Source organism: Macaca thibetana, chromosome 3 (genome assembly GCF_024542745.1).
Source record: "Macaca thibetana thibetana isolate TM-01 chromosome 3, ASM2454274v1, whole genome shotgun sequence".
NCBI lineage: Eukaryota > Metazoa > Chordata > Mammalia > Primates > Cercopithecidae > Macaca > Macaca thibetana.
The window spans coordinates 164,535,060-164,558,512 of record NC_065580.1 but is presented as its reverse complement, the minus strand read 5'-3'; the positions used below and the strand labels follow the sequence as shown (position 1 = coordinate 164,558,512).

At 45.2% G+C, this 23,453-nt stretch overlaps 1 protein-coding gene and 1 non-coding gene across 2 annotated transcripts in view; both read right to left on the bottom strand.

Annotated features, from left to right (window-relative positions):
• Nucleotides 1-23,453, bottom strand: part of URB1 (URB1 ribosome biogenesis homolog) — a 78,164-nt gene that overhangs the window by 39,817 nt on the left and 14,894 nt on the right. Inside the window, exons 6-18 of the mRNA XM_050786038.1 lie at nt 21,400-21,485; nt 19,664-19,789; nt 18,513-18,637; nt 14,165-14,360; nt 12,404-12,541; nt 9,499-9,672; nt 8,221-8,350; nt 7,365-7,481; nt 6,141-6,253; nt 3,811-3,930; nt 1,702-1,818; nt 1,113-1,251; nt 39-209 (exon numbers count right to left, since the gene is read on the bottom strand). Of these exons, the coding sequence (XP_050641995.1) occupies nt 39-209; nt 1,113-1,251; nt 1,702-1,818; nt 3,811-3,930; nt 6,141-6,253; nt 7,365-7,481; nt 8,221-8,350; nt 9,499-9,672; nt 12,404-12,541; nt 14,165-14,360; nt 18,513-18,637; nt 19,664-19,789; nt 21,400-21,485 (1,752 nt within the window). The remainder of the gene's footprint in view (nt 1-38; nt 210-1,112; nt 1,252-1,701; nt 1,819-3,810; nt 3,931-6,140; nt 6,254-7,364; nt 7,482-8,220; nt 8,351-9,498; nt 9,673-12,403; nt 12,542-14,164; nt 14,361-18,512; nt 18,638-19,663; nt 19,790-21,399; nt 21,486-23,453) is intronic.
• Nucleotides 23,167-23,302, bottom strand: LOC126951838 (small nucleolar RNA SNORA42/SNORA80 family). The gene has a single exon (XR_007724685.1). It is a non-coding gene; the product is annotated as a small nucleolar RNA SNORA42/SNORA80 family (small nucleolar RNA).

Here is a 23,453-nt window from a genome sequence, read left to right as displayed (position 1 = left end):
CCAGATACGGCCAGAACATCCTGACTACACACAGGTACCTGCTTCACTGTCTGTCCCAAGAAGCAACTTATTCCTCGCTTCCAGGGCCGCAGGGACCACAGCACTGAATGGGAACGTGAGCAGGATCATGTCTTCATTTAACGTGAACCCTATTTCCTCGTCCAAGCCTTCACTGCCCTCCACCAGGACATCCACCATGTCGAGAACATCTGAGACAGAAAGAGGAGAATCCAGATGATGTGATAGCCACTGAAGGGTTTCACTGCAAATACCCACAGGGAGGCAGGAGCAGAATCCACGCAAAAAGAAAAAAGCCACATTCCTCTTGGGGTAGCATTTAATATAGTTTGACCCTGAACAGACAAGACATTGCCTATGAAATCTTTCATATCTTTGTCTGATAAAATGCAGGATATTCAGCTGAGGTGATAAAAGGTTAAAGTTTCCTCAAGTGACACAAGAAGCCCAGGAACTTTAACCCAGATATTCAGGCAAACGAGCCAAAATCTGAGAGGCAAAATAGTGTGAGGGTTAAAGCACACGCCAGAGCCAGAGCGCCTGGGTTCAAATCCTGACTTTGCTATGTAGTAGCTATATGAGCTTGAGCAAGTTATTATACTAAACCTCTCTGTGCCCCAGCTCTTATCTCCATATAAAATGAGGAGAATAATAATATCCTTTTCTTTTGGGGTTGCTTATGAGATTTTCATGAGTTAGGACTTACAAAGAGCTTAAAACTCTACCTGGCACACAGTAAGTACTACATAAATAAAACAGCAAGTGTTTCCTATTACATGAACACATAAGGAGACTTCATTTCCAGAACAGGCTGGTCTTTGCTGCAAAGGGACTGTGTGCACTTGGCCTAGGGCATCAGTGCAGTTCTTGTTCTCAATCTCTTAACATGTCACTGTGGCTTGGTCTTCAGACCTTTGAGCAACACAGAACAGAATGGAACATACCGTCAACGTGGGGGATAGAATGGAACGTACCGTCAACGTGAGGAATAGAGTGGAACATACCGTCAACGTGGGGGATAGAGTGGAACAAACAGTCAACGTGGGGGATAGAGTGGAACATACCGTCTATGTCAGGGATAGAGTGGAACATACCGTCAATGTGGGAGATGGGAATGCTCATGTCGTCGGCTTCTTGCTTCGTCATAGTGGCCTGCAGCGTGCTTGCTTCTTGGACAAAGTCAGATGCTTTGTCTGTGTATGAATAGGGATTCGCCACCAATGTCAATAAAATCTGGGCATTAAAGAGCCAAGTAGAAAGCATTCAGATGGTCACAGGTAAATGAAAAAGCCAAAAAATGTCACTGGTCAAAATCAAGGGAAGTGACATAATATGTTCAATCCTTAATTAGAATAATTTTACTATGAAGTTGGGTCTAAACTTTTTGTTGTGGAATTAAAAAAAAAAAATCTCCTTTTAGTATAGCACTGCTTTTAATACCACTTTTGGTATGCCCCTATTCCCCTGTGCAAAAACAAATTTCCAAAAGGAAATGAAACAGCATGCTGTAATATATACCTATTTTACATATTCTAAAACGAAGATTCTGAAGTCTCAGCAAGAATAAGGAAGTCAGGCCGAGAAGCCTTTTGGTGCTGGTGCATCAAAAATGCCTTGATTACGCTAAGAAGTTAATATAATTATCTCTGAGCATGCTCCTTTATGTGGGAAATATGTGCTTACGCGTTCCAGAAACTGAATCACAGTCTCTTTGTTCTCTTCCACGGTGTTCTCTAAATGCTCCAGCCAAAGCTCCAGCTCCTTCCAGGTGTGCTCAAACACCCCCGTGTCCTGCAGAATCTGCCAGGAAGCAGGTACCAGTGAAAAAGTCAGAACAGAACCCACTTTTTTTTTTCTTTTTTTTGAGACAGAGTCTCGCTCTGTCGCCCAGGCTGGAGTACAGCGGCACGATCTCAGCTCACTGCAACCTCCGCTTCCCAGGTTCAAGAGACTCTCCTGCTCAGCCTCCCGAGTAGCTGGGATTTCAGGCATGTGCCAACACATCCAGCTAATTTTTGTAACTTTCTAGCAGAGACAAATTTTCACCAAGTTGGCCAGGTTGGTATCAAACTCCTAGCTTCAAGAGATCTGCCTACCTTGGCCTCCCAAAGTGTTGGGATTATAGGCACGAGCCACCGCACCCAGCCTACAGGACCCACTTTCTGCTGGAGGTCAAGCAGTTTCATTGTGCTCCGGCACCACACGCCCACGGAGCACGCAGGCGGTGAAAGTTTCATCCCATTTTTCTCTGAAAGTTAGTCTCTCAAAATAATATCCCCATTGTTGAGGGAAACAAAGAAATCATTCTACGCTTTCTCAAAGACAATATAATCTGGCCAGGCCTAGTGGCTCATGCATGTAATCTCAGCACTTCAGGAGGTTGAGGTGTGAGAATTGCTTGAGCCCAGGAGCTTGAGATAAGCACAGGCAACATAGTTGAGACCGTCTCTACAGAAAACAGTAATTAAAAAACGAGCCGGGTTAGTGGTGGTGCACACGTGTGGCCCTAGCTACTCAGGAGGCTGAGGTGGGAGGATCACTTGAGCCCGGAAGGTCAAGATGGCAGTGAACTGTGATTGTACCAGTGCACTGCAGCCTGGGAGACACAGCAACAGCCTGTCTCAAACAAACAAAAAAGACAATATGATCCCTTCTCTCGTGGCTGCTTATCCTTTATCCTCATTTCCTACATAAAAAGAAGTGAAAAAATTTGGCTGCTACTTAGGAGCCAGAGGCCTCTGGATTTTCACAAAGACCCAGGTAAATGTGTAAAACTTGACCCCTCACAGCTACTCAACCCTCAGCCTGTATGAAATTCTCCAACATCACGAGCCAGTCACATCATATCACTTCAACGTGGACCTCAAGACTCAGACCTCAAGACTCACTATTTCCAACAGAAGAGAAGCTGATATGAGGCAGGACTTGAATGTGCAGAAGTGATGAAATGATTTCCCCAAATGATCTGACAGCGGAAACTCAGGGTCTAAGAGGACTTACGGCACAGAGCCCTGCAACAGCATGCACCGAAGGAAAGCCTGACTGTGCCAATTTCATCTATTTGCAGTCAGTGATCATGAAATCTAGCGGGGGTCAGGTTCACAGCTGCACTACCTGGAAGGAAATGGCAGCCTATGGAGGTCAAAACTTAGCCTGCCACATTCTTTCAGCGGCTCAAGAGAGAAGGCTGTAAGTGCAGCAAGGTTATCAGCACTTCAAATATAAGTGGAAGGTCAAACCTCTGTACCCTAAACATAGTGCATCCCCCAAGCTGTTTGCTGCAGAGCAGAAACGAGGACTAGATGTCCTACTGCCATCATAAGACCTGACACAGCTCTGGAAACATGAGTATCAAGGACAAAAAAAGAGAAGGAAATAAATTCCTGTTATTTTCCACTGCCTTTGATGACCCATGTGCTGTGGGTGATGGATTTGGGCAAAAAGGCTGAAAGCCCTGGAGAAGGCCGGAGCCTGAGAAGGAGGAAAGAGGCACTGCCTAATCAACACCAAGAAGCCAAAATGTAGTATTTAGTGAGCCTACAACAAGCTAGAAATGACCTACCTAAAAAAAAAAAAAAAAAAAAAAAAAGTCTCTCCAATGTACCAGGCTGCCTCTGAGAAATGTAGCTAAGTGTAAGACACAATAAATTTAACTGCCATAAAACCTTCTATTTTAAAACTAAAAACAATCCCAATACGTCCTGAATTCAACAATTGTTAACTAAACACTTACCATAAGGAAGATCTATACAAAATGCTTTTCAGAGTCAGAAACTGGTAGAAAATGCTCACCTTCATGATCAGAAGTTTAGTCGATGACTTCAGTTGTAAATGACTACTGGTCACAAACATTTTCATTAGTAAGTAAAATACCGATCGTTCACCTCCAATAATTTCTGCATCTGGGCCTTCCTAGAGTTTAAACAATATTATGTATTTTTAATATATATAATTACATATATAATTTTAATATATAGTTATATATTAGACACATACCACAGGGCCAGGCGTGGTGGCTCACACTTGTAATCTCAGCACTCTGGGAGGCCAAAGCAGGCAGATCACCTGAGGTCAGGAGTTTGAGACCAGCCTGGCCAACATGGCGAAACCCTGTCTCTACTAAAAATACAAAAATTAGCCAGGCATGGTGGCACACGCCTGTAGTTCCAGCTACTTGGGAGGCTGAGGCAGAAGAATCACCTGAACCCAGGAGGCAGACGTTGCAATGAGTCCAGATGACGCCACTGCACTCCAGCCTGGGCAACAGAGTGAGACTTCATCTCCAAAAACAAAAAACAAAACAAAACATAACAGGAGCCATCACTTGCTGAACGCACAGTATGCTGCCAGGTCCTTACCTCATCTCATTTTAACCACAATTTGGCAGGAAGAGTAGCAAGAGTAAGCACAGGTAGCCGTGTTCCTGTGCTGGAGTCATCCTAGGGACCCAGCTTACACTGACTCACTGAATTCTCCCAATACCCCTGTGAGGTGGGTACAGCTGCTACCCTATTTTACATGTGGAAACTGAGGCACTGAGAAGGCACCTGGCTGTCCACTGGAAACCAAGGCAGATGCTGTGCTGTCTGGTGGATGGTGAGCAGGAGGGACCCCAGGGCTGAGTCCGTCAAAACATGTCCTTGTTACTTTCATCAGGATGCCGGTGCTGGCAGAATGGATTGCTTATGCATAATTTAACCTCCTCAAAAGGCTTTTGGGCTTTGAACACATGTCTTCAACAAGTACATGGAGCTCCAGATCCCCAATCCAAACTCTGTTGAGCCCGTGTGTCTCACTGCAGCCCTTGGCAATGAGGACAACCCTGAACATGGTGAAGTGCTGGTTAGCTTAGGCAAAGCCAGCAGATGTATCTTATAAGCATAAGGTGGGGCACAGGATATAAATTCATACCGGTTCTTTCAAATTATGAGGCCTCTGTTCACTTTCCAACTAAATTATCAAGATCCCATGAGCCCAGTTGAGCTGGAGTAAAAACCAACCAGCAATGCCCGAGCCTGTCACCTCCCTAGGATTGGTGACAATGACCTCACATCTCAGTGGAATGGTGGCAATCAGCGATGCCCAAGCCTGTCACCGCCCTAGGATTGGTGGCAATGACCTCACATCTCAGTGGAATGGTGACAAGCAGGGCTCTGGGCAGCACCGCCTGGGTCCCATCCTGGACCCACCACTCATGGACGGGACCCTGAAGAAGGTTCTGACACTCTGTGCCCAGTTGCCTTGTCTTTAAGTAGCGTGAACCGAGCAGCCACATGAAGCACCCGTATCCTGCCCAGCACGCAAGTAAGTTCTCAGGAAGAATGATCCTCAGCTACGACGCCGGGAAGCCTCAGTACGGGGACTCGAGAGAGAGATACATGGTCCCAGAGGCACAGCATTCTTAAGTCTTCCTGGATATGTCGCATGTAAAAATGCCAACATACATTTCCATACTATTGGCTCCATGTAAAATCTAAGTCACTAAAAAATAAATCAGCTCAGATTATGAGAAACACTTAGACAATGCTTAATTTTGCTCGATCATGTTCCCTCCTCCTCTTTGCATAGAAATGATGCAGCATCCTGGGCTTAAGCCCAGGGTAAAATTCTGTGGCATCCTGAGTTTCCCTTTATGATTTAACATTATGTTCTCCAAAAAGTTCTGGAAGATATTCTATTAACGACCTAGAAAAAAATGCTGGCAATGTCTACTGATTCTTCCACCAGCCTCAATCCTCTTCTGACTTGGTATCTATTCTCATCTCGTCTTTAATTCTCCCAGGATGAGGGTAAAGCAAAAGAAATGTATTTTATTTTGTTTATTATTTTAAAATGGGAAAAATGTAAAACAGTTGAGATAAACAAGAAACTCCCTGGACCCAGCAACAATGTATATGCAGCAAGGACATGTTAAGCACCCTATTTTACAAAAGCAAGCAGGTTCCCAGGCCTTCTGGTTCATGAATCAGGACCTCTGCTGTGGGTCTCTCTCAAATGAGAACGCTTAACCTCTTTCGTCTTGCCCCGTCAGGTTCTGAGCCAGTTAGCAATTCATCAGGCCAAGCAGCCACCTGGCCCAGCAGGTTAGCTTAGGGCAGAAGACTGGGAGCTCTGCTTCCTACCTGTGCCTTTAACCACAGAAACTTGCTGGCCGGCAGCTCCAGGGCCACCTTCAGCATGTGGTGCTGCAGAATGGGAGGCACCTCCTCTCGAAGGCCCTGCTCGGAGATGATGCCTATGGGTGAAAAAGAGGCAGGCTGAAAAAAGTCACGTGGACGTGGGTCCCCAGCAATTGCTGCCCTGGCCAGAAGGTCAAGGAACTCAACATGGAGAAAGAAAAAGGGTGGATGCAAGGTTCTGTTTCTCTGTCCTGTGCTCACTCTCAGGCGGCACATCTCGCCTGATGTCTCCCCACGCCCTGGTCTGTACAAATCTTTCAACAGAAAGTCCAAATCCCACTTGCCTGAAGAAGCCACACAGTCCGCACTGACTCCGAACAGCTGGAATCACTGCACCCACCACGTACCCTCCAGGGGTGGGCTCTCGCTAACGTTCTCCCTGGCTCCCCAGACAGCAAGCATTTTGTGGACAAAGACTGCAGCCACCTGCGCCTGAGACTGGGTCCTCATCCTCTAGCCGGCTCTCTGGGTTTCTCCTTTGCTACTAAATACTAAATGGCCACATTCTAGTAAATTTCATATTTCCACAGCAAAGAGAACCGGTCACCTTCAAATGATTAAAAAGTGAATTGCAGCTTTTGAAAAGGAGTATTTCATAGGTTATATAAATTCCAAGAACGGTATTTTTGCAAGTCTTCTCCCACAGGCCCAATTATAAAGTGTATCAGACAAACTTTACCATCCAGGAAACATGACCAGACAAGCATTATGTTACTTTTAAAAGTATGAAACTGACTCAGTGGGGGAAAAGATGAGGTAACTATGTCAAAAGTGTCTCTGCATGAACAGGACGTCCCTTCTGCAGGATCCTTGTTTCTGCTATACCCTCTGCACCCCCACTCCCTTGAAAAGTGACGTTAGAGTTAATGTCACATGCTCGGATTTGTGGGCCATTCATGCCGGTTGCTCAGCACTCGGAAGCTGGCTGGCTTCTTCCATTGTTCTCACTGCTACCAAGTGTTCATCTGATATTTACTTATGGAAGACCAGCTATTTAAAAAATACTGATGCAAGTACAATTTCTCAGGCTGACGGAGGAGCATGCAGTCAACTGTCCACCAGCCTTCCCGATTCTTGGCTCCAGGGCTCTGCTCTGGTTTACTGGCACTTCCTCCACCTGCACTGGCAGGAACAGTGGCAGCTTGTCTGCAAGCCCTTGAAACCCACCTTTCAGGAGTTTGCTGAAGTCAAAGTTGTACTGCGTGACCACGTGGGGGACCACCTTCTGATAGAGGCATATGACCTGGAGCAGAACAGCTTTCAAAAGAATGGTTTCCGCATCATCTGCACACACAGACACACACATACACACACAAAGAAAAAGAAAAAGAAAGAAAGAAACAGTTTGAATTAGGAAACATATTGGTTCTTTGTCCTTGAGCAGCTGAACCAGGTGTGGCGCCACATTGCAGCCAACTGCATGCTGCACACTGAGGCTGCAGACAGACTGCTCAGTACCTGGGTCTAAGGAGTCAACGTGGTAAAAACGTTAAAACCGTTCAGGGGATCTGGGTTAAAACCTCATTTCACTGCTGTGACCTTGGACAGGTTCTGGTCACTCTGTCTCCCTGTGCTTTCATGTCTTCATCTGAGCAACAGGGACACACAGCAGAGCCTACCCCTGCAGGGCTGCCGTCAGGATGAAATACGACACAGACATAAGACAAAGCTCAATGCCTGACCAACGACAAGGCTCTGAGTTCTATCTGCAGAGCGAGAGACAGCACCCCGGTATTGCCGTCCCTGGAGAGGCCAGAGCACATGGCACCCAACACTCAAGTCTTCAGAGACACACAGTACTTGTATAAAGATGGGCACATGTCTAACAGATACTAAAATTCAATCTATGATTCCTTTCCAATTCTTCTCCCTAAGCAAAAAAAGATAGAGACACATTCACAGCCAGAGGTGCCTTGAAACAAGCACTGCTCCAGGACTCTCTGGATAGGAGCTATCCTAGGCTGCCAGTGTCAGCTCCGTCCCATGCAAAAGGCAGAGTGCCCCCTCACCCCTGAGCCCTTACCGCACTGGCGAGCCTCGCAGGCAGCTGGGGGCCCATCGCTCCCTTTCTTCCCTTTCTTGTCATCTGGTTTGGTCTCTTGCTTTTTAAGTGACTGCCAGACCCACACGATAGTGTTCAGGTCTGGCAAAATCTAAAAGGGAAAAAGAGGTAAAATATTAGTTGTATTCAACCACGAAGGGAGACAAATGAACTGAACATACCAACAAGATGCAAAAATCAGGGAGTGGGGTGCGAGCCTACAGGACTGTGTGTAAGAAGGAGACGGACGAGTGGTGAGAAAACAGGCCCATATCCACCATAAGCTCTGCTCTGCAGTGTAATTTTTTCTTTCTTTCTTTCTTTTTTTTTTTGAGATGGAGTCTCACTCTGTCACCCTGGCTGGAGTTCAGTGGGGTGACCTCAGCTCACTGCAACCTCCACCTCCCAGGTTCAAGTCATTCTCGTGCCTCAGCCACCTGAGTAGCTGGAACTACAGGCACCCGTCATCACGTCCAGCTAATTTTTTGTATTTTTAGTAGAAGCAGGGTTTCACCAGATGGCCAGGCTGGTCCTCGAACTCCTGACCTCAGGTGATCCACCCATCTTGGCCTCCCAAAATGCTGCGATTACAGGTGTGAGCCACTGCGCCCGACCATGTTCTGCAGTATAATTTCTAGAACTATACACAGCAAAGATTTGGTGAACAGGCAAGTGCTGATCATTAAAACAAACCCCTTAAGCCTCATTCACCTGAGCAAAAGACACGGGGAACAAAGAAAGACTTTCTCAGGAGCAGCTCAGGGAAAGCTGCCCTGTGCGACCGGGGCTCTCAGAGCAGCCAGCCAATTTACAGAAGCTTGGCCTTCAGCCACAGGAAGCAAGCGGGGCTTCCTGAGCCACTGCATCCCTTCTCGCTGGGCCACAGTGTGGTGTGTGTGTGCCTGCAGCCACGGGTGAGGGGTAAGGACACAACCTACCCCTCAACAACATCACACGGCTCCTGATTGAACATGAGGTCCCCACCAGAGCCAGAACTCCTGCGAGAGAACACGTGTATCGTCTAAATTCTTACTCTGCACAAGACTTCTGGATCATGCTCTGTGACATCACTGCCTATAATCACAAGTGGCAGGTCTTCTCAGCTGACCCTCAGCACCCATGCTACCACACTGCCCGCTGGCCCATCCAACCCTGCGGTTCCAAGGACACATCACTTGGCTTCCGCCCTTGAGCTCCCAGAACGGCCTTTTCCACCTGGTGAGGTCTGGAAGGAAAGCCCAAACCCGGATTGGAGCCTACCTTGCTCAGAGCTTCTCTGAAGAGCTGCACGAATTCTTCCATCATCACAGCTGTGTACACGCCTGATTCCTGCCACACCTCTTTATTCAGGCAGTGGTCAACAGTTTTTAATGCCCTCTTCAAAACGACAGAAATAAGGGATAAGGCCGTGTGCCTCACTGAGGTGCTGTCCAACTGGGAAGAAAAAGAGTTAAATGCACAAATGTCTCTAGGATACACTGGTGGACACAGATTTGCTAAGTGTGGGCTTGGCTGGCATTTGCCCCTCCTCAGGTCACTCACAGGGGAAGCTGCATGAAACAGCTGGTCTCTACACTGTGAGAAGAGGCGACCTGGGTACCTCACCCTCCTGATATCCTCTGGGTCTGACCTCAGCAATCGCCAGGAAACGACCACTAATGGCAGCATCCAGCAGTAGTTTCATTTTTATCATCTGCTCTTTGGTAAGCCTTGAGACAACTACTCAGCTACTGCGAATGTTCTCCATTAACAACAGATCTCATCAGAAGCCACTCTGCCACTGTTTTCTTTTTTTTTGAGTCAGGGTCTCACTCTGTCACCCAGGCTGGAGTGCAATGGTGCGATCATAGCTCACTGCAGCCTCAAGCTCCTGGACTCAGGCAATCCTCCCGCCTCATCCTCCCAGGCCCCGGCCCAGACAACTCAAGCAGAATCTGCATTTCACATGATCCCCAGGAGAGCCCTCCAACACTGAGATCTGAGAAGCCCTGGCTGGGACACTGCAGACTGGCGGTGAGGTAGAAACAAAGAGCTTTTCTGGTTTACTTTTAGCTCAGTAACCGCGACACCCCAGAGCCCCAGCATTCCAATCAGCTGCGGCTTCACTCTGCGTACACTGCACACTAAATCAGGACTACAGGAACTATCCTAAGCCAAGAGTGGCCGGCCTCACAATCGCTTCAAAGGCAGGCCCCACACAAGCGTGCACACCACACCCAAGGCGCTGGGAGCACAAAGCTCAACCAACAACCCGGGCCCTGCTTCCAAATTCTTTCTTACTTCCTGTTTCTAAAATAGGCTAAAGCTTCTCTTCCTGATTCTAAAATGTATGCTTTAAAAGTTTTTTAGACAAAACCATAAGAAATAAAAAAAAACCCAAACAAACATCATCTAACTCCAGCCCCTGGAGGCACTCGCATCACCGGGTCTCACATAAAAACAGTCTTGGCTCTCGGAAAGGGCACCTGTGGAGGGAAGGCAAGGCTGGGCTCAGTGGCCCTGGTCCTGGCCCTGCAGGGCATGGCAACAGCCAACAGGGGGAGAGGAGGCTGTGTCCTCTGAGACTCCTTCCTTGGAGCCACTCCATGCAGGAGCTACAACACCCCTCTAGGGGCACAAGCCTTTATCCTGAAACAACACTGAGAGGAGGAGGAGACAGGCTTTTCTCTCCCAGCCTACCAGGAGCAAGCTTGGAGGGGAGAGCAAACGCAGCCCACAGGGGAGGCACATCTGGCTGGGTGTGGTGGCTCAGACCTCTAATCCCAACGCTTTGGGAGGTCGAGGTGGGAAAACTGCGTGAGGCCAGGAGTTTGAAACCAGCCTGCGCAACATAGTGAAACCCTGTCTATACACAAAATAAAGATAAGAAAATCAGCTGGGTGTGGCGGTGTGTACCCGTAGTCCCGGCTACTCAGGGGGCTGAGGTGGGAGGAACACTTGAGTCCAAGAGTTTGAGGCTGCAATGAGCTATGATCACACCACTGTACTCCAGCCTAGGCAACAAAATGAGACCCTGTCTCAAAAAAGAGAAAAAAAAATAATAAAAAAATAAAGGAGGTTCATCAAACTAATCCTTTCAATCTGGTTTTCCCGCAAGCCCTTTGAGAAATGCAAATGTCTCCCACGTTAATTAAAACAGTTGGGCAAGCTAGCTGGGTGCCAATTTTGCATACGATGATTTGACAAACACAACACGAGACCTTTCTGCCTACTCCCACACAGGCCCCCTCTCTACTCCTCACCCCATCACCCATGCTCAGCACAAACCCTGGAGGGGTATCAAAAAACGGTGAATCTCACCACATGGTCTCAGGAGTCCACCCCACTTTACAGTGACTGTGCTCATTCCTACAGGGCCAACCCACGCCTGTGCAACCCACCACAGCCAACCTGCTCCTCCTGAAGCCACACAATTCAGCCTGCCTAGAAGGACAAAGACACCCCTCCGAATACCTGGCCTCCCCCAGGTACCTCACGCAACTTGGGGTTAGGAGGGGCTGGCAGGGCCCAGGACCCAGGTGTGCCAACAACCCACAGCCATCCACCCACGCCCGTGATGCTGGGGTGAAAGACATGTGAACCCCTCAGAATGTGGTTTCTGAAGGGGCATGGGGACCTTTATAACAAATAATCATGTAAAATTTAAGTATCAATTTTTTCCATGAACATGTCCTCCAAAAATGCCTGAAAACAGCTGGCCTTCAAAGTATATGTTCACCAGGCATCTTAACACCATTCACCTAAACCATAAAAGAAAGAATGTGCTGGGCAAATTTCATTCCTACCATGTCTGGAAATTCTAAACTAATGAGATTTTAATGATGAATTTTCCTTCTTCTGATTTAGACATTCTTTCACCCTCCGGCAGGACTAGAAAGGCTTGGAGGGATGCAGGGGTCCCCGCTGTGTGATGGAGCAGGGCCAAGGACATGAAGTCCAGTGTCCCTAGAAGCAAAGTCTCTTTGCTCCAAGGTCCTTACCCACGTGCGTGGACCTGTCACTCATGGGTTATCTCAAACTACAGCCTCTGTCCTGGAAGCCTCAGAGGCTCCCTAACAAAACACAATCAAACCACATCCAGGCAGGTTCTCAGAATAATCACATCATGTAGCCAGCGAGTTTAGCTGGAGGCAGTTCCAGAAGTGGGGCAACCGCATGGCCTTACGTTTAATGCTTGGGTGAACATGCTCTTATTGCACACCAGGGGCACAGTGGTCACCATCACCATTGCCAGGAGCCGAGGCAAGGGTATAAACTCTCTGGTCTGAAATGCCCGGGAAATCTCCGGCTGAGCCTCATAGATCTAGGAAAAGCAAAAAAGAGATATAGTTGGTGCTGGAAGTAAGTTTCAAACCTGAGACTAGTTGTAGGCACCCGAAGGTGAAGCCATTCAATCAAATAATTATAGCAGTAAAGGTTCGAGACTCCCCACAAGGCAGAGTGGAAGATTAACTCCCCCAAATCTACTTGTCAAAGACAAATGAGGTCAGGAGACTGGCTGTTAACAGACAAAGGACCTTCAGAGCAGAACTTGACCTGTGGTCTGCAGAGTCTCTTAAAACCTCTGATGGCAAATCAGTCCCTGCTAGAACTACGAATGGTGCTACTTATCAGTTCCGGCTGCACTTGACAGGCACCTGACAAATGATGTCAGGAAGGGATATCAGGAAGCCATTTTCTCAAAGCTTCCTGACAACCCTTTGGGATAGGGACACTTTACATTAAAACAAAAATATATTCACAGGTGACAAAATTGGAGCTCAGCGAGGTTAGGTAATTTCCCTAAGGCTACATCGCTAGTTAGCAGCCAAGTAAGGACTCAATACTGGGCCTGCAAAGACCACACACTCACCCCTCCCCTGTATCAGATGCAGCTCCCAGTAGGGTGCTGGCCCCGGGACTATCTGTACCAAAATGAGGGGTGGAGTACATCCTCCTTATCCCAAGGTAAATGTGGAGACGGTGCACATAGGCACTCAAGCAGAATAAAAGCTGGTTTTACAGATAATGCCAGGCCCAGGCAGAGGCACAAGAAACAATCCCAGGTATTTTACCACTAGGCAAACCATGAATCAGTGACAGAGAGTTCAAACAAGGCAGGCATTACTGCCAAAGAACTAACAGTAGGTACCTCCATTTGTAAATGGGCAGATGCTGACACCATAATCAAGAGGAAGGTAACGCACATCCACTTAAACCATCAGACCAACGTTCCACAGCTTATTTCAAGTTTTTCTAACTGAAGCAGCAACCTTTAAAAACTATCTAACAAATCAGACATTTCATTCTATTTTGCTTTTTATGAGCTGAGATGGAGAAAAGATAATTAGGCATCTCATCAATCCCAGTCTAACTGTGCTGGGATTTCACTCTAGGCAAAATCTTGATGAACAAGATAAACTGGCTCAAAAGATTCTAAAGGAATAAACTTCAAATTCAGCTCAGTGAAAGGCAAAATGCTATAGAAGATAAGGACACCAAATTTACATGATCTAAAATATCCCTTTTTATCCCTGAAAGGTCTTCATATTGTACAGTTTACCAGATCAGAATGTCTGCCAGTCCCCCAACTCCCTATGCCCCCCTATCTAGCTAACTGACTTTTTTTTTCTGAGATGGAGTCTCGCTCTGTCACCCAGGCTGGAGTAGAGTGGCGCAATCTTGGCTCACTGCAACCTCCGCCTCCCAGGTTCAAGCAATTCTCCTGCCTCAGGCTCCCAAGTACCTGGGATTACAGGCGCACACCACCACACTCAGTTGACTTTTGCATTTTTAGTAAGAGGCAGGTTTCGTCATGTTGGTCAGGCTGGTCTTAAACTCCTGACCTCAGGTAATTCGCCTGCCTCAGCCTCCCAAAGTGCTGGGATTATAGGCATGAGCCACCATGCCCAGCCTAGCTAACAGACTTTTAAATATGTTTTTTTACCTTGTTTAGTAGTTTGATATTATTTAACCAAGTAGACTTCGCTCGTGGGATAAAGGAAAACGTCACTTCCTTGAAGTATTTGTTCAGTAGGTCCGGGCACACTCTGAGGATGTTCACCACAAGGTCAGCCACCAGCTCATCATCAGCTGCAGTTTTCAAACCCAGCAAGAAGTGCAAAAGTGTCAGGTTTCCACCTCTGTTAGAGAAAGAGACATGGGGAGAGGTCAAAGCACCCTGAGAGCTCACGGTGATGCAGCTCTGCAGAACTGCCCTCAGTGGACACAGCAATCACAGCCTGGGGCACTTCCCCCAAGACATAAAGTGGGAGTTCTGTGGCCTGGGGCTTCCCGCTCTCCACAGAGGACTTCCCTCCCATCCTCTACTTCTGAGTGGCTGAAAAAGTCTAAGTCTCTGATTGTCCTGCTCCATTTCTTCTTTCCTACTTCCCTCCCTTGAGTTCAATTTGCTTTCTAAAGAAAGGGAAGAACACCGTTCTCTCTCACTCTACCTCAGCCACCTACCAGTCTACCTAGAAGTCAAGGCTACTGAAAAGAAAGGGCAAAACCAGCATGGAGGAATCCAAGCCCCAAACTTCATTTTGAGATTTTACTGACATCCCTCCTCCAGCCACACATGAAAAAGCACTACGTAGGGCTGGCTGCGGTGACTCACGACTGTAATCCCAGCACTTTGGGAGGCCAAGGCGGGAGGATTACCTGAGGTCAGGAGTTCAAGACCAGCTTGGCCAACATAGTGAAACCCTGTCTCTACTAAAAACACACAAAAAATTAGCCAGGTGTGGTGGTGCCCATCTGTAGTCCTAGCTACTCAAGAGGCTGAGGCAGGATAATCGCTTGAACCTGAGAGGTGGAGGCTGCAATGAGCTGAGATTGCACCACTGCACTCCAGCCTGGGCAACAGAGTGAGACTCCATCTGAAAAAAAAAGCACTATGTAAATACATATGTGAGTGTAAATGTAAAAAAATGCAGGTAAGACATTTTTCTCTTGAAAGGGGGACTTCTTTTACTTTTTAAAATGTTTTATTATTTCTTTATTTAGAGATAGGGTCTTGCTCTGTCATCCAGAATGCAGTGGTGTGACCAGGGCTCACTGCAGCCTCGAACTCCTGGATTCAAGTGATCCTCCTTGCCTCAGCCTCCTGAGTAGCTGGGACTAGAGGTGTGCACCACCACACCTGGCAATAAAGTTTTTTTATATGAACTGCTCATGAGTTGCTGCATGGTCCAGAGTGCCATCAAATTATTTCTTGACAAGAAATCTGACAAGACAGCACAAGGTCCTTGCACGGGCCTTCTGCCTTCCCTGTTTCTAGCTTATTTCAAATTCCCTCATCTTCATTTAGCAGCTGAAAAAAGCTAGGATGGGGAAAAATATTGAAAAGTTGTCTCAAAGTGGACAATCTTCAAAGGTATGAGAAGATAATAAAAGCAGCAGATGAGCCCAGGAGTTCGAGGCTGCAGTGACCTATGACTGCGCCACTGCCTTCCATCCTGAGCAACAGAGCGAGACTCCATCTCAAAAAAAAAAGTAAGACACAGGAAAGACCACAGAGACTCAAACTTGCATAAAGGGAGTAAAACCCCAGGATCCACACAGCGAAAGCCCCAGGTAACAAGGCTTCACGTGCCTCAAAGCCTTTTTAGAAAGTACGCCCTTTCCTATCTGCTTGACCCTGGGAAGTCAAAACACCCAGAAAACCCTCAGACTCGGCCTCGTGCACGACACAGCGATGGTTTCTAGGGTCCCCAGTGTCTCATATGCCCCTTATAAATTCAGTAAAACTACAATGCTATAGGACAGCTTTACATATAGTTTTAAAAAGTTTTTTAAAAATCAAATTAGAAAGTATAATTTTGATCAGAAAAACTATCCTTTAAAAAAAGGATATGAAAATATCCTTTCTTAATATGAAAATGTCATGAACAAATATAGTTTGTGCTGTCAAATGAAAAGGATATTAAACCTACAAAGAGTGCTAAAAATACTACACATACTTTAATCAACAACGTAATAAAATGGAGAGCACTAATATTTATGTAGTGCATGATACATGCCAGACACTGCTCTAGGCATTACCACCACCTCTCTACGACAGGCACTACTTTTATTCCCACTTTATAGACGAGATAATGGAGGCAGAGAGGATGCCTAACCCAGTGACGGTCTCAGAGCTAAGTTACAATTGAAGCCCAGCTGCCTGCTGTTAACCTACACCAGGGACTGGCAAAGTAGGGCTCAGCACCTATCACTGTAATTTTATTGGGACACAGGTAAACCTACTTATTTACATCTATGGATGCTTTGGTGGCACAATTGAGTGGTCACAACAGACTGTAGGCTGCCAAGCCTAAAATACAATCTGGCCCTTTGTAGAAAAAGTGTGCCAATCCTTGCTCTATGCTGTAACACCAGTTTTCAGTGAACACCTACTATGTGCCAGGCACTGTCCTAGGGACTGGAGGCCCATAACAGACCGGCACCTGTTCTCACCACTTCTCACCAATCTGGTAATGAACAAGCAAATAAATAAATCGGCAAACAAATAAACGAACAGTCAGAAGCCTAAGCCAGGCAAAAACACCGTGACAGTGGAGGGACGATTTCAGAAAGGGCTGCTGGGGAAGGCCTCCCTGAAGCGGTGAGGTCTGCAAAGGAACCTGAATGAAATGAGGGAGTGGGCCACATGTCTACTGGGGAACAGGGAACGATGCAATTCAGTGTTCCCAAAGCTTTCTGTTACCATTCACAAACACATCTCCTTCCTTTCCCTTATGCACAAACACTTGTCTTTTGCCCATGGCTTCAAAATTCACATACATCACAGCTTGCTGCAAACAGACGCATACCCACAAGTTGATTCAATACGCCCATCAAATGATCATCTATTTCAGGGGCCTAGTTATGGAGGAAAAATGCTTTAAAAAGAGAGAACAATGCATGCGTTTTAAGCATGGTGTACTATTCTATTCAACTATAAAAGTCTGCTGTTGTGTTTTGGCAGGAAAATGAGCTCATTCTTACTGATGAAAGAAGAAAGAAATGATGTGACAAGTTAAATCACAGTAACCTCAGAATCAAAACATGTACAAAGTCATAAGCAGACAGAAAAATTCCCACCACATTATTCCATTCTGAAGGAATCACCTGATTTCCTGACTGGCTGAAACTAGAAGTAAATCAAACTGCCTAAATCCTTGTGATATAATGCTATGATAGAATAACAAGGAGTAAAAAATAAATCATTTACAATGACCAGAAAACGTGGCCAATATTTTTATTGTCAAATGGGGAAAAAGCAGATAGGATAAACAGTAGTAAGCTGTTTTTGTTATTAAAAAAAAACTACGGCCGGGCGCGGTGGCTCAAGCCTGTAATCCCAGCACTTTGGGAGGCCGAGACGGGCGGATCACGAGGTCAGGAGATCGAGAGACAATCCCGGCTAACACGGTGAAACCCCGTCTCTACTAAAAAATACAAAAAAATAGCCGGGCGAGGTGGCGGGCGCCTGTAGTCCCAGCTACTCGGGAGGCTGAGGCAGGAGAATGGCGTAAACCTGGGAGGCGGAGCTTGCAGTGAGCTGAGATCCGGCCACTGCACTCCAGCCTGGGTGACAGAGCAAGACTCCGTCTCAAAAAAAAAAAAAAAAAAAAAACTACATGGACCTGTATTATACGACTACAAAAAGAAAGTCTCAAAGAATATAATCAAAACCAGTAGATTTGAACTTTATGTTTCCTTACTGATGAAATGTTATCACAATTGTGAAATATGAAACAAAATATAAAAAATAAAAACAATTTTGAAATCGTGACTCATGGGCAGCCTGTCGAGGACAGGGAGGACTGTTTAGTACCAGTTTGGAGCTAGACTTCCTGGATTCCAATGCAAGCTCTGCCATTTAACCAGGATAAGGGTCTGGACCTCTCTAGAACTACTTTCTTCCTCTGCAAAGTTGGCATAACAATGGCACTTGCATCAGGACTGCTGTGAGGCCCATGTCAGGGCCAACCCTCTCTGTGAAGGCAGACGCCTTTCCTGAGCTCCAGCTGATGAACACTGTCTTTAGGTAAACATCTGCAGCACCTCCCTGGGTGAAATATCCCATGACCTAACTAAGTGCTAATAGACAGCTACCCTCAGAACTGCCCCCGAGGACGTGCAACGAGTAGAAGTTCTCTGGGACTACAACTGTTCAACCCTGAAATGAGTTAGATAATGTCCACAGTTCTAGTTCTAAACTACTACAGTTCCACTGGACACTCATGTATGTGGTGACTTCTAAGGAACACACACACCCTGGGGTCCACAAGAGTGTTATACTTTACCTGCCAAAGGTACCCAAAGATGCATCATAAAAATTAATTCCATGCTTGAGTGAACAGCAAAGATCCATCAGGAAGTTATGAACGAGCTCCCGTACCATGGTTTTCCCTGCTTCTTCAGCGGAAACCTATGAAGATTTTTAAATATTCAATGCAAATCCCAAGCTCATACATCTGAGTAAGAGCTACAGTAAAAACAAGGACAATATCAACTGCCTGATGACAATTTAGAAAACATTTTAAACATCTGGTATCATTCCAAACAATAAATGAAAACAACAACCAAAGATACACCAATCAAGATAAAAGAATACTCTGAAGAGGGACAAGCTTGAACCTGTATTTTTAAAAGCTTTAAAGTGATCTAATTTCTCTTGTTCATTTGAATAAAATTCCACATTTGGGAGTGTTTTCAGGCAGCCTCCGAGGCTTGCTGGTCTAGAGCATACAAAAACATGTTCAAAACAAGACGACCTGGGCAGGTCTCCAAGATAAAAGGAGGTGAAGTAGTAGACTCTTGAGAGGTGAGTTATTATAACGTTAACAGGAAGTCCGCGCCTTTACTACTCTGGCCAAGTCCATGTTCAGTAACACCCTGAGGGAAATTAAAATATATACTGGCATTGGGTCAGTGTGAGAGCAGCTGTTTCAATTTAGCACATGCGTTAACTAGCACAAAATAAATTACATATGTCAGTAGATGAGGCTCCTAGACATTCAGGATCCTGAAGTTAAAAACAAACAAACAAACAAACAAAAAACACGCAACAAGGCTTGAAACTCCAACAACTGGACATGAAAGAATGGAAGGACAGGAAGGCAGAGGTAAAGCAAGAGGAGGAAAAGAGGGCCGGGATGACCCTGCAGGTCTAACAGGCAAGTGCTGCAGGGAAAACTAAGATATGGCTCAGCTCAAGGAAATCATAGTTTTCTAAAAGAAAAAAATATACATATATATTAGCATGATTAAGAAATTAGGGGAAAAAATCCTATTGCAATTAGCAGAGGGTTAATACAACCATATAACCACAGCCAAAGAAACCGATCAAATGAGGGTACTTCAAGTCTGGTGCAGCGTTCAGAATTCTCCCTCTCCCGACCCTGAGGATCAAATTCCAACAACGAGGTCAATGAAAACTAAAAAGGGTCTGCACCTTGACATTTTCCGGGTTCACGTCGGTAATCCCATTCCAGTTGTACAGCGATGCTATGTGGTTCAATAACTGCCCCGTAAAAAAACGCACCTTCTGGGTTTTTGTGATATTTTTATTGTGAACTACCTGAAAACAATAATAAAAACAAATGAAGTTCATGGAATTCAATTATGTTTTAAATGGTGCTCACTGTTTTCTGATCATTATAAAAATAACGCATGCTAGTGGCAGAAAATTTGGTTTAAAAAAAGTAAAAACATAAAAGGGAAGTTCACCAATATTCCCAACCATCCTAGGACACCTAGTTACTATTTTGATACATTTCATTTCAGTCACCACCCACACCCACACAATATATATGTGTATGTGTTAGTTATTTTTTGCCTGAGATTTTATTTATATGTGATTACTTACGAAACATAATCCTTTTCCACATCATTAAAAATCCCTGTAGAACATTTTGGGGGGCTAAATACCATTCTATCCTATGAGTGGACCACCACTTATCTAACCATTCCCCTGGTGTTTACAATTAGTTGTTTCTAAATTCTGGCTATTCTCCATAAAGCCGTGATTAGCATCCTTGAACAAAGTTTTCACTACATCTGACTTTGGACTTGACTCTGGTTCCTGCAAGTGGAATTGTGGCACAAATTCTCAGCTCCACCCAAACCTACCCCCAGAATCCCTAGGGGTGTGGCGCAGGTATATATATTTCAAATACATTCCCCTAGTGGTTCTGATGCAACTCCCCCAGTTCAGAACAACCATACGTCAGGGTCCATGAACATATTTAAGACCTCTGACACATCCTGTCAGAACTGTTATCTTCCATAGGGGATACAACACTTCCTTCTCAAGAAAGTATCTGATTCAAAGCATCCTGGCTAGCATTGAACACCATTGTTTTTAAAAGGCAATGCTATTTTAGTAGGCAAAAAAATCTGTATGTCATTATTTGCATTACTTTAAATTAGGGTTTCTCAACCTCAGCTCCACTGACACTTGGGGCCAGGTAACTGTTTTGGGGGCCGTCCTGGGCATTGCAGGATGTTTGGCAGCATCCCTGCTGTCTCCTCACTAGGTACCTGTTGTACCTCCCCAGTTGTGACAACCCAAAATGTCTTCAGAGTTTGCCAAATGTCCCGTAGAAGGCAAAATTGCCCCCAGTTGAGAATCGCTCTTTAAAATACTTTGAACATAAAGTCCTTTCATGCTTATTAGCCACTTTCATGTGGACTTTGGACAACATGTCATGTCGGGAGGGTCACAGAGTTTTTCTTACTGCTGATTTAAGGTGTTTCTGTGTTAAAGGCAGTGATCCTTTTAGCAAGTTTTCAAATATGGATGAGATGCTTGCAAAAGGCAGAATATGGAACATGACACAAAACAACCTTTTGCTAGCTATGTGAATGAAGTATTATTTATAATTGACAGCCCACGATGATCACTTTGGGTTGCTGTGAAATGTTGACCATCAGCTTTTCTGCTGCTGTAATAAAACAGCAGCCACGTCTGGACGTCACTGGCTGCTTCAGCTATTCCTTAACCTTCTAGTCTCGGGGTATGCTCATCAACAAGAACAAGTTTCTGCTTAAGGAAGAAGTTCCCACTCAACCAATACAACAGTCTACGTAACGTAAGATGTTGTAGGTCTACAGTACTGTAAACACCGGAGAATATCTCCACGCTCGAGGGAAATCAGACAACAGAAACACTGATCACCAAGCACGTACCTTTGTTTTCAGTGTGGATAATAAAATATTGATGGTAGAGATCCTATCTTCCTTTATCCCTGAGCTAAAAATGCAAGGAATAAATTCTGAAAGTAAAAGTTTCAAAGCATTAAATTCAAAAATATTTTGAAAATGAGAATAGACGAGAGAATATTACTGTTTAAGTAGTACAGCAAAGAATGCCTTTTACCTTTTCTTTTTTTTAAGTTTTTCTTTTTTTTTTTTTAACTACACAAGTTTCCAGTAGACATAACCACTTCCATGACATAAGAAATCAAGAAGCCAGGCACAGTGGCTCATGCCTGTAAACCCAGCACTATGGGAGGCCAAGAGTTCAAGAACAGCCTGGGCAATATAGCAAGACCCTGTCTCTGAAAAAAAATTTAAAAATGACCTGGGTATGGTGGTGCGCACATGTAGTCTTACTGTAGTCTCAGCTACCTAGCAGGCTGAGGTGGCAGGATCAGTAGTACCCAGGAGTTTGAGGTTGCAGTAAGCTATGATTGCACCACCACACTCCAACCTGGGCAACAGGGCAAGACAGTGTCTCCAAAAAAACAAAACAAAACAAAAAAAACAAAAAGGAGGAAAGAAAAGAAATCAAGAGCACCTAAAGGTGAACCAATGACAGAACTTTTTAAGAAGTTCAGTAGGTCTTTAGTTCCATTTTGCTTTTCTTTTCTTATATTAAAATTAACTAAATACTATTTGAAAGAGAATGTATGGCATAACAAACTAATAAAATTTCTCGCTTAGACTTGCTGAGATATGTTTAAAGAGAAGGTCATCATTTTTTAAGTTGGCAGTAGAATTTTGGTTGATTTAGTTTGTTGACTTTTTGCTTTCTCTTCCTACTTTTCAATCCCCAGGGAAATAGCCACCAGCGCTTGACACTATCATTATTAATGCAGTGGTGACAGTGGGCAGAAGCAGCAAAGCAATTACAATTTTCCTTGCTCCACACAGGCTTACTGGGCACACAGAATTTCTACAAAAGCAAATTCATTATTTGTGAAAAAGGAAAAATCAGAAAATACCAGACAAACCAAAAGAATAAGTCAAGGCCTCAGTACCGAGAAGTTAACACTGTTAACATTGTCTGAGTTAACTATTAACTTTCTGATGTATTCATGCTGTTCTATTTGAGTAAAATGAGATCGTACTTTACAGTTTTATAACTCAGTTTACACCTGATCATGTATCACTAAAAAACTTTGAAACCATTAAGTACAGCATTGTTTTTTCTTTTTGAGACAGGGCCTCCCTCTGTCCTCCAAGCTAGAGTGCAGTGGTGCAATCTCGACTTACTGCAGCCTTGACATTCCAGGCTCAAGCAATTCTCCCACCTCAGCCTCCCAAGTAGCTGAGACAATAGGTACACGCCAACACGCCCAGTTAACTTTTGTATTTTTTTCTTCTGGTAGAGACAGAATCTCACTATGTTGCCCAGGACGGTCTCAAGAATTCCTGGGTTCAAGCAATCCTCCCGCCTCCACCTCCCAAAATGCTGGGATTACAGGCGTGAGCCACCACGGCCAGCCTCTAGAGTATTTTTAATCGCTGCATTCCGTCTTATGACCAGTCCCCTATTTGCTCAGCCAATCTCTTACTGGTGGATAGTTAGAAGTCCCATTTCCAGCTAATATAAATATTATTCCCTAACAAAACTTCTACTCACATCTGTAATTATTTCACTGGGATAAATGACTAGACATGGAATTGCAGGATCAAGTATCTTAAAAGTTGTTTTATCTTTTTTTCTTTATCCATTGTGCAACCCACTTCAGTGCCAGCAGCCTACGGGCACAGAGGCCAGGCAATGGTTCGGGGCTACAGTTTGCTCTGGCATGGGGTACTATGAGAGGCCCAGGGGGACGGGCCCATCATATATCCAAACCCATGCATAAGCATCTTAAAAGTTTTAATGCGTACAGCCAAACTCCCAGCAGAAACATTAAACTGTAGCACGTTCCAGTCCCCTTCAACAGTGAAAATGGTACCAACTGTCCTGGAATAAAAGGCCAGATGGCTGAAATGACCCAGGGGAGTCTTAA